At 38.3% G+C, this 12,165-nt stretch overlaps 1 protein-coding gene across 1 annotated transcript in view; it reads right to left on the bottom strand.

The window, feature by feature from the left end:
* The window catches only part of adgra2 (adhesion G protein-coupled receptor A2), a 102,946-nt gene extending 91,133 nt beyond the window's left edge, over positions 1-11,813 (bottom strand). Inside the window, exon 1 of the mRNA XM_052109332.1 lies at positions 10,891-11,813. Within this exon, the coding sequence (XP_051965292.1) occupies positions 10,891-11,138 (248 nt within the window). The 5' untranslated portion in view covers positions 11,139-11,813. The remainder of the gene's footprint in view (positions 1-10,890) is intronic.
* Positions 11,814-12,165: the final 352 nt, after the last annotated feature.

Raw genomic sequence — 12,165 nt, forward strand, 5'->3', positions numbered from 1 at the left:
ACATACAATGTAGTTCAAAAGTCTGAGTCCACATTAAAAATCTGGGACTGAAAATCTATTTTGAAAAAAAATGAAATGTTTTAGGATTAAAAAATAGAATAAAGAAATGTTATGAGATAAAAAAAAAAAAAAGTGAAAGTGAAAATGAGCATGAGTAATGATGACAGATTTATTGTTTTTATTTTTGGGTGAACTTTCCCTTTAATTTAGAAAAATTCAAAATAGAAGCAATCTCACTAACAGACTCTTTTGAAGACTTTTGGACCCCACTGTAGTTCAGACAAAACAAGAGTGTAACAGATGGACAGATGCACACATACTTGTTGCAGCTGTCTGAGGGAGTGTACATTCACAAACCTCACAAATAGTGTGTGCCCACCAGCGGGAACAGGCATCAGATCAAGGTCACCAATGAAGATGGAATCGTTGGAATCTTAAAATAGCTTTACAAACACACACACGCACTTGCACAAACACATACAGTATGCTACAACATATTCAGCACACTTTTATTACACAAATACCCAAATTTTTACAGCTATTGAAAACACATAAGCATGCCAGTGCTCAAATCTTTGGCAGGAGAATGCTGATACAATGCTGAACAAACATTGATTTTATGACCGTTGAGTCAGTGGATCAAAACTTAGTCAAGAAATCTCGATATGGGCATGACTGTCAAAACATTATCACAGTTGTATGGTTAAAGATGGATAAAAACATGACGTGTACCATTTGGACATGAGTGGGGAAATTAGCATCAGTTAAGTTTCCAGCTAGTCCTTAAAGTGGCAATGGTAAACAGATTGGTAAGGCTTGCTGTCCAGAAAGAATGGGCTTGAGTGGCTTTTGCATGCCAAGTTTCCTGGTGAAATAAACACTAGAGGCGCTACAACAACTATGCGTTTTATTTACTTTCACACAAATCACAACTACAACAGCTGATTATGATTTATAAACACTCATTTTTCACACAGTTACTCACACAGTTATAACAGTTCAATTGAAAAAAATACTTTTAACGGACCCACCTACGTTAACACCAATGCTGTTAGCTTCCGCTGTTGCACACCTGATAGATTGTACAACTTTGGACTAATGACTAAAAAAAGCTAATTATGACTTTATAAACACTTATATTTCACATTATGACACCATCTACACTGGGCATGTCCATTGATGCTATGCGACACACCGCAGCAACTTAAGAATGTCTACACTGGATGCGTCGACACTAACATCAAGGGCAGCTATTTTTCTATGTTAGCAAGCATGAAAGTGCAGCTCCTATCTACTTGAACGGGGAAAGACCAAAATTCCCAGGATTTCTGGTCAAGATTACGATAAAAAGAACATATTTCAAATCAGCAGTAAAATCTGCCAATAATGTTATCATTAATTGTGTTTCTTTTGCTCGGATCATGCAAAATAAATATATTTTCTGGCTGGTTCAGCTAATGTCCATACAAATTTTCGAGTTGACTGACAGGCAATCTCTCTATCTAAAAGCTGATTGGCTCTTTAACCTATAAGGCGGGACTTCCTTTTCAACATCTGTTGGTTGTTGGGCATTCCGATTTCACCAATTTATTGAATTAGAAGTGCTCCGTCTTTACTAAAAAGTCTCTGCAAACATTCTAAACCATTATTTGTGTTGTTGGCAGTAGTAGCGGCAGCATGTGCAGCACGAAATGGAACAGGACATTTGTTTACTTTGGCATGCTGCGCCGAATATGACACTTCCAGTGTTGACAGTATTATTGATTATAATGGGGCTTTTTACGCAACAAGACACAGGGTAATAGTCACATACTGCTATGTTAAGATAACAAAACACTTTTACTATAACACATCATTCGAAAAACAACACATTTTACGCTTGTATTACAGACCCACCTATCTTTACACCAATGATGTTAGCCTCCTCGGTAGCACACCTTATAGTGTGTTGATCTTTGGACTTGTAAGACTGAAGTTCAAACTCACAACTACAACGGCTTATGACTTTACAAACACTTATTTTTCACACTTTTACTCACACACTGCTATGTTATGATATCGAAACCTTTTTTCCATAAAGCATAATTTGAAAACAACACATTTTAACGCTTGTATTACAGACCAGCCTACATTTACAACCATATTGTTAGCTTCCACAGTAGCACATCTGATTGAGTGTAGAACTTTAGACTACAACGGCTGATTATGACTTAATAAGCGCTTATTTTTTACACTATAACAGTCTACACTGGGATGCTATGATATCGAAACTATTTTATCATAACGTAACATTTGAAAAACAACACGTTTTAATGATTGTATTACAGACTAGCCTACATAAACACCCGTGTTGTTAGCTTCCGTGGTAGCAAAGGTTCAAAACCAGCCAAACAAATAATCTGACACATGAGATACAGTAAAGTGTCACAGAAGTGATATGAAATTATATGGTTGCATCATAAAAATTAGCTTTTCATGTCGTATATGCTTTGGGACACTATTGGTTAGGTTTAGGTGTTGGTTAAAGGTAAGGGTAAGGATGTCGATTTTTGGTCTACCTCTCATCTGATTTAAGATCACCATTGGTTAGGTTTAGGTTAAAGTTTTACATTAGGGAGGTTTTTTACTCATTAATATCTCCATCTAATAGTCACTTTAAAAACTCATCTGATTACACATTTGCGAGTGAAATGTTGTAATGAAGCACATAATTTAATTTTGTAAAAATGTTGCCACTGTCATATAATGTTCATGAGATCAGTCTGGGCTTGTATGACGGGAAGACGTGGACAATTAAAGATCAACATAAAGAATATATATTTCAAAGCGGCATGTTTTTATTGTTTTAGGGAATTGAGTAGATGGTATATTTAAAAATTTGTAAATAATCTCATTTTCTATTTGAGATGTTCTGTTTTTTAAACCAGAAGCGTGAAATTATATCCTGTCCATTGCGGTGCCCAAAATTATTTTGCATGCTCAAAACCTAGTATAACCGCAGCATTATAAAGCAATACTAAGACTGTCTCGTCTCTCTTGGGTTACGCATTCTCATTCTTTCCCATCTCATTCTATTTAAAATTACTTTCATTTACCACTTCATCTCATTCTCTCCCTCTGTCCTTTTCTTGATCCCTTCCTCTATTTCACACTTTCCACTTCTTTACCTCCTCTCTATCTGTCTCTCACTCTCTTCCTCTGTCTCTCTCTCTCTCTCTCTTTCTCTGTCTCTCTCCCTCCCCCTTTATCAGCTCAGTCACTGTGCAGCCGCACATAATTAGCTCTAAACAGTGCACTGCTCTCCCCCACATCTGGAAAGGGTTTAGGCATGGCAGTTTCCTACCAGGACAGCTAAATATTTAGGTTCAGACTCACTGTGTATGGATGAACTCATGAAAGAGGGGTGGAGAAAGAGGGAGAGAGAGGAAAGAGAGGGTGCGTTTGCATAGAAAGGGGGAGAAAGTGGAAAAATGGCCGTTTATGGTAAATGTATTGGGCTGTATACCGCATAGTAGCACCAAATGACTTGTATACGCCAACTGTATAGGCTTATCCTGAAAGGATTTATGAGTAATTTGGGATGTAATGGAAACCTGGAACAGGCTGATGCATGGAAAGGCATCAAACAATACACATATACGCACACACAAACATAGATCAGTTAGCCATAGAGGTCAAAGCAGTTAAACTAGAGGTGTAGCAACAAATCCTGTCGAACAACAAGAAGCAGCCAATTAAATTCTCTCACTGAAGAAACCCCATCTCTCATGCTCCTACTGAGCATTATGGGTGATGTAGAGTTTTCAGTACATTTAAAATAAGGACAGAGGCAAAGTTGGGCGACGGCCTAATGGTTAGCACAAAGTAGTTCATTCATCGGCTGTCCAATGGGCCATGGTCTATGGGTGTACAATAAGGCAAATAGATTTTTGGTTAATTACTGAGGCCTTTCCCCTACATTTTCCCTCAGCACCAATGAGATTAAGGGATGCCATCTGCTTATCTAACCTAATCAGTTGAGGAATGCCAGATGTTGTGTTGCAGACCTGCAGCTGGCCCAAGAGATAACCTTTACCAAAATGATTGACCCCAGAAATCACATTCTGACCTCTTGAGGCCTTTGTGTTGAGCTAGCAATGGTCTTTGTATGTCTGTTGCAAGTAGGCTACATCTTATGCTGTCACTCATTTAGTTAGGATCCATAGTCAAAATGATCCAAAAAAATTAAACAACTCTAGAACTGCATTATACACAGATATCCTTGGACATTGTGTTTTGAGACTTCTAAAAACCACCAAAACATTGGCTGATTTCTGAATCTTGTGAAGTGCTGCTTTCACAGGCATAATTGGTATGACAGAATCAAGGCACTTTCAAATGCAATATTTGGGTAACACCCTATCTAAGTAGCCTTCATCTGGTTGGTTTTTAAGGCAGCATAGATGTGTCATTCACTCCTTATGATATCCCACAGCTGGGTAAAATAATTAAATCTCTTACTTCTGATGGAGCGTTTGAAAGAAGGATGATAAACTATGATTCCATTTCTACCAATAAATAAGCATTGCGGCATTGCTACGTTTTGCTTGATTATCCTTAAAGCTCACTTGAATTTCTTATAGATCATTAGACATGATGTTGTGGGTCTTTGGAAGCCTGTCTCAAACCAATTTAGGCAGTTTGGAGATTCCTTCATGTGCAAATGCTGTAAGTTAAGTCGTTGAATGATTGGGCAGCAAGCTTTTCAGACACATTCTGACTGACACAGTAACCACTCGAGCTACTGTATTTTCTTATTTGTTGGACTTTGTGACAACACAGTAGATGAACAAGACTGGAAATCTAAGGGAGACAGAAAGAGGAACAGGGTGGGCAAATGACTGGACTCAACCCAGGTCCCCCATGACCAGTTCTGCTCAATACAGTATGTCAGAGCACTCTCAATGACCACAACGCTCTAACTGGAACTATTCCATATTTTCTCCTCATGAGTAAGACAGTAGTAGGAGTGATGACAGGGACAGAGAGAGAGAAACAGATGATGTATCCTAAAGTGCACCTGGGATGCTGTCTAGACGATTCCAAGGTACAGTATGTCTGAGAAAGATTTGGACATTCCACATCCATAAAGACTAGAGTGTGAAGTCTATTGTCTACAGGCCCTGAAAAATAACATTATAACATATTAAAAGTTCAGGAGACAGACCACTTGTATATAGTATGTATCAATGGGAAAAATCGTAAAGCTAAATATGGTGATTACGTTCCCGCTTTTCAGTTAAAAGAGCAAATTGATTATTTTATTTTTGTCATTTATTTATTTTAATGAAGGCACTTCAATGCTCAATACGGTAACTGTAGGAATGGATGTACCACCAATCACCTGTTTGTTTTGCACCTGCACTTTTTTTTCATGGTTTGAGATAAAGAAGCATATTTTCTAATAGCATTGTTGTCAGATGTTAATGCTGATTTGAAATATTTTATTGGAGCATTCATTTAACAAAAGTTTTCAAGGATTTCAATCTTCCCCCATTCAAGTATATCTAGCCTACATTTTTGCAAAATTATATTACATTTTTCCTTACACAGGCAGTTCTGAAGTTAAATGTCCACTGAGTGGGGCTAAAAGTAGTGATAGTCTGATATATCAGCCAGACAGGTTAATCGGTCAGTATTCAGCCCGTTCTCACTTCCAAGGATTCAAATACTGCCGCTTGTGTAAGAGCCCAGCGCGTCAACCTACTGATGCAGAAAATACCTTTTAACAGTCTCATAATGGAGACTGTTAAATATTCACTGTCAATATTCTGATAGTATCCCACGTGTTTAACCACATTAAGTTTTTATTATACTTATAAATATAATACAATCATATCAATTATTTAATTGATCATCCCTAAACCTAACAAATTATAAACAACATAAAATAAGAAAGAACATTTATTACCAATAATTTGATATACATTACACTCATTTATAGATACTTTTAAGCCCCTAAATTAAACTCTTTGTAATTGGTCACAAGTCTTGACTTTTGACATCGCTGATGTTAAACCTGTGTCGTGATGCTTCTCGGGGCAGCAATTTTTGAATGTGTTAGAAAGAGATGTCATTTGCTCATTTTAATTATGTCACTTTCAGCTCACATGTTGTCATTCGTGCTCTTCAAGACTCATACCCCGATCTTTTACATCACAAATGCAGCACACTATCAGATGAGCTGCCACACAATTTGATTTCACATTTAATGCAAATCTTAAAATGTATTGCCTTACGAGTCATGCACTAAAGTAAAACGTTTTGATGTATATGATATGAATACATCCTGCATGGAACAGGCGAAAATCATTAATTAAAAATTATAATCTGATGTTTTACCCGTGATTTGTGCTATGTTTTAAAAAGCTATATTTAAAACTATGCTTGGGGTGATTTAGAATTTATGTCATAACGTAGTTTGTCCAGCAGAGCGTGCTCCGGCTCCATTGTTTACAGAGCTGAGCTGACGGTGGTTCTGCAGACGGTGCAGAGGTAAGCGGTGTCTTCATGGTAAATTGCTAACTAGTTTGTAAAATTGTTCTTAGGTGCTGCTTGTGTTGATTTCACCAGGAAACTACCACAATACTTAAAATGAGCCATGTAATAACAATTTAGCAAATCTTTAAGTATGGTAAAGTAATTCTATGGGACCAGGTAGAGTAGATTTATACTTGGATGACTGAAAATTGCTGCCAATGGATCAAATACGTCCACAGTGTGAACACAATTTGGAAATAATCAGATGAACTACCATGAAAAACACCTAACTAAACGAGTGCTGAGAACAGCATTTTCATTAACCGCTCCCCATTTTCGCTTCAGGAGGCAGGAGACTATGAATACTTTACTTCTAACACACAAAGCCTTGTAAAGGTGCCACACGGTGCGCTGTCCACATGTTCGGAAAACAAATAAACGATGTTAAGAGGTGCAGAGGCTCATGAGAGCTTGTCTCCAACCGCCTCTGTCGCCTGCCACCCAGCCTACTTTTGCCCCCTTCCTATCGTTTGCTTCCTATCCATTTCCTCTGGTTTCGAAGAGGCAATGTGTTTAGCAGATGTGAGCGTTATTAAACAGAACCGCTAGACTCTTTAAATGGAGTCCTGGCTTCCTTGGGCCTCCTTCTCCGAGGGGACCAATCCCCTGGCTTCGTTCTCCTCTCCTGGGCTTGTTTGTGGCATTTCGGGCACTTTTAATGTTTATATTTTTACAACAGCCATGTGCAGGCGAGTTCTGCTCCTGCTGGGAAGGGGAGTAGAAGGACACCGAGGTAGCGTCTGAAATGGCACAAGGTTTTGGTGCTGAGCAAGTATTTGATTCCTTCTCCACACCAATTTTCAGTCCAACACTACAGAGGAAATTGGATGGGCTGCACAGCATCATTTGAAATGTCCAAAAACAGACGAATAATAGCGCACGACTCACTGAAACAAATACGCATAGCTCTGCACTGATCTCCCCTGTCTAATACTGGGATTAAGTGCATATTTTGTCTGACAAGTATTTTGTAAGGGTGCCCAAACAACCATAGATCTACTCACAAATACTAGAATAGTTCCAGTTCACCGAAACTGTACTGTAGAAAATGTAAACCCACTAAATAAAAAAATAAGCTTATATGCTGCCTTAAATTTGTAATAAGTGGGGCCAAAGTTACAACCTGCAGTTATAAGTTTCAACCACTTTGAATTTCAAGGAATATTCCGGGTTCAATACAAGATAAGCTGTATCAACAGCTTTTGTGGAATAATGTTAAATTAATTTAAACTCTTCCCTGCTTTTCTTTAAATAAAAAGCAAAAATCTGGGTTACATTGAGGCACTTACAATGGAAGTTAAAGTGGCCAATCAATAAATGTTAAAACAACTGAAAAGTGTGAAATGTGAAAAGTTATATCGGATTTTACAACTTTATTACCATGACAACGCAATGCCATAAACCCTAAAACATCCATAAAACTATGATATAAACAACTTTACAGCTCAAATAATACAAATGTTTTAACAGAAGAATTAATGTAAGTGCTTTTATAAGCTTTATTGTAAGTCCCTCACTGTGTTGTTGTATTGAACTCTGAATATTCCTTTAATTACTTATGAAGAAAATCATGGTAAACCTCTGAAATATTGAGTAGAAATTACAGAAACTTTTGATAAAAATGTATTTTAATTAAAAGTTAAATGGATGTAAACAAATATGTTACTTTTCAAGTGTGAAAAGAATTTGCACAGTAGGTCATAGCTACAGACAACTATGGAGCAGGTCTAACCTCCTTCCTGCATAGACAATATGAATATGACCCATTATGAAAAGACTAGGATGTTGTAGCACTGAGAAAGGAAGGAGACAAGCAGCCATAAAAGTGCAGAGTAGAGTGGGGCTTTAGGGGGGTTGAAATGTGTTTCTTTTTATTCTCCCTTAGCATGGCCAAGTCATCTGAAGACTAGAAAGAGGTTGTGTGGGGGGATGCAGACGTGAGCCACATTTCCTTTCGTTTGGGCTGAGAGGCATGTGTAAAATGACAGGGCTCTGACAAAGGAAACCAATGAGATGACAGGAATACTTCAGTTTAGAGTTCTGCAACAAGCTCCTCTCCAAAACTACAGTCTGTGCCTCAAAATTATTTCCTCTTCTGAGTCTTATTTCTCAGACTGTATGATTGCCTTTTGCTGACGGAAAATAAACAGAAAGCTTGAGCAATGGGCTGGAACTGCTCTGTCTATACAGTATAAAGTGAAGTTAAGTTTTGACAGCTGCTCAATGCTGGAACAGTCAATTAATAACCAACCTTTTAATTACCAAAACGGGTACTAGTAACAAAAATACTAGTGCCCAACTTATTGGTCGGCCGATATTAACCTTTCACAGATATATCTTATTGGCGATATGTTTTTCAATATGCGCATATATGAAAACTATATTTCAGACATATAATGCAGAAAACAATGCTTGGGGTGATTTAGAATTGATCTCATAACGTAGTTTGTCCAGCAGAGAGTGCTCCGGCTCCATTGTTTACAGAGCTGAGCTGACGGTGGTTTTGCAGACGGTGCGGAGGTAAGCGTTGCGGAGTTGAGTGGTGTCTTCAAGGTAAGTTGCTAACTAGTTTGTAAAATACATACTGGAAAGTTAATAAACATAATTTTCCCTTTTCAATAGAACTAATATAACATTAACCCTGTCCCTGACAACCATGTCACTAATTTTTATCACACCTGTTTAAACCTGTTAGACAGCTATATTTTGTAAGTGCAGTCAGTAATGTAGCAGATTAAAAGGTAAGCATCAGAGCATTTTTTGCAGACAATGATGCAGTGGTGGACTGTGTCTGTTGAGTGTTGATTTCAAGCTACGTTGTTACCTATTTGGTAAGACGCAATGCTGGATATTACATTAACAATGTCCATCTTTTACTCTCCGTGACAACGAGCTTATAGCTAACTAAATAAGCATGTAGCTACTTTCATATCTTGTAAGCTGAGTGGAAGCTAATGTGTAAACATGTATTCACCAAACTGTTTTGTTCAGGATTCACAGTTTGGTGCCCCCTTTAACTGAACAATTCCAGTCATTGCATTTACAAAATGTAATATTTTAAAGTCTGGTTTCCACCATTGAAAGTTTCCCCTGAACTTGTATAGCAGAATAGGGGCAGTGGTGGCTCAGTGGTTGAGGCTCAGGGTTACTGACCAGAAGGTCGGGGGTTCAAGCCCCAGCACCAACTGTTGGGCCCTTGAGCAAGGCCCTTAACTCCAGGTTGCTCCGGGGGGATTGTCCCTGTAATAAGTGCACTGTAAGTTGCTTTGGATAAAAGCGTCTGCCAAATGCATAAATGTAAATAAATGTAACACCGCTGCCGCTGTTTATCTCTTGACTCGGCAGGTGTAAATGCTTCCCCCCTCTAAAATCGGTATCGATCTCAAAAATCCCATATCGGTCAGGCTCTAAAAATAAAATTGTTAATTTTTAGTTCATGTTAGTTTTTAGTGCATTAACTAATGTTAACTAATACAACTATTGATTTTAAAAAGATTTTAGTATATGTTGAAATTAACATTAAATATGATTAATAAATGCTTAATTGGTATTGTTCATTGTTAGTTCATGTTAGCTAACGTTGTTGTAAATGCTAACATAAACAAATTGAACCTTATTGTAGTGGTACCAGTGGAGATTGGTAGTAAAGACTTAAAACATATCTGTCTCACATTACTTCTGAAAACATGGATTAAACCACTGGAGTCATATGAATTACTTTTATGCTGAATTTATGTAATTTTTAAGCTTCAAATTTTTGGTGCACGTTCATTTTAATTGTATAAACCTACAGAGATATTCTTCGAAAAAGAAAGAAAGTAATTCACATCTGGGATGGCATGAGGGTGAGTAAACGATGAGGGAATTTTCATTTTTGTGTGAACTATTCCTTTAAGTCCTACTGTTAATTGCGCATGCAGTCTTTTTTTTACAAAGATCCTGCTTCTAAAAAGACATAACTTGATAGAAATCTAAGTTTCAGGGATTTGCAGAAATTGGGTTATGAGCGTATCATGGGCACTCACCCATAATGACACATGCCTTCCTAAAAATGCAGGTATAATTTTAAATTCAAACCACGGCATGGAAGTTTGGGTCGCACGTCCCATTAGAGTCTACTGCGCTGTGTAATAACCGCGTAAAATGTAATACAAACATGACCTAATATATAATTATTCTGTGGAGCTGTGTTCGAATATCTGCACTTTGTAATTATGTAAGTAATTGTTCATAATTAGTACAGTTAATTTTGCTTCTATAAGTAACATGGACAAAGTGTTGCCAAAGTTTGAAAATGAATAAAAGACTCACAGAGAAACGGTCCGATTAGGGAGCAGACTGACTTCGGGAGTTTCTGTCAGCTCCTTCCCACCGCAGCTCACTTTCCTCCGCGCCCCGGGGGCAGCGTGAGCTTTAGCGCGGTCCTCCGTGCAGCTGCAGCCGCTGGAGAGGAGCTCCGGACAGCCCTCGGTGACTCTGCACTCCGATGTGCTGCTGTGAAGGAGCAGCAGGAGACACAGACGAACCCAAAACGGGACGCGGACGCAGGGTCCCGACATTGTCCCCCACACAATCAAATGTGTGGCCCCAGGTCAGGCCATGACATCTGAGCACACGCTTTTGGGGGTGATAATAACATGAAATATCAGTGCAAAATGCGGCAAATAATAAAGTTTAGATGGTGCCAAAAAGTTTGTTGCTCCTATCGCTTTGGATGATTTGACAATTGCGTGCGTCTTATGAATGGATAGATCATCAAAAACTGTCACTTGTATTAAGATATGATAGGAAAGAAATCCTTCATGTCACATTCCCATGATGCATTTTCTTTCCTCGAAGTCTCAAAATAAAAGTATGGATATTTTAACACTCAGATTGCATCTTGAAATATGATGCTTTTTTTTTTTTTAATAAACTTTACGCATCTGGCGGCAGCAAATTCCAGATGCGCAGAAATGTCACTCGCTTTCTAAAGTAAAAGATGTGACAAGCCGTAGGCTATTAAGCTGTTACTCCTATGGTTTTGAGCGCAACCAAATTACGATTCCTCAAAGCTGCTGTTGTCCATAGTTTTAATCCCGGCGTAATTCACAAAAAAAGTGAAATTTTATTTGTCATGAATTCCGACCGCCCATCAGCAAACTGTCGTTCCTGTACGCATAAGGGTCCGTTTAGTGTCACTCGCAGTCTGACTTTGAATAACGGTCCCGATCTTAATTCCAAGACTGTGGCGCTTTTCCTCTGCCATCCTGTCACACTCGCACACAGCTCCAGCCTTCAGTGCGCACATTCCTCTCCCCACTGCGCGCCGAGTCGCGGGGTCCTAGCGCACATAATTTAATATCTCCAATAACGCTTTAGGCTAGTGGTGCTCATGCTTTGCTTCAGGACCCATATTTTACATTGGTCATCAATGGCAACCCAACAAGGATATCAAAATTGTTTATTGTTTAACGTAAACAAAATTGTCCTTAAAAATCAAACATCGAAATGCATTAACTTTATCATAGGCCCAACGGTATGCAAAATGAGTAACATGACAAAATAAAATGTACTGTTTAGATGGTTTCATGCTCACAGCAGCCA

This window comes from Xyrauchen texanus, chromosome 37, assembly GCF_025860055.1.
Source record: "Xyrauchen texanus isolate HMW12.3.18 chromosome 37, RBS_HiC_50CHRs, whole genome shotgun sequence".
NCBI classification, from domain to species: Eukaryota; Metazoa; Chordata; class Actinopteri; order Cypriniformes; family Catostomidae; genus Xyrauchen; species Xyrauchen texanus.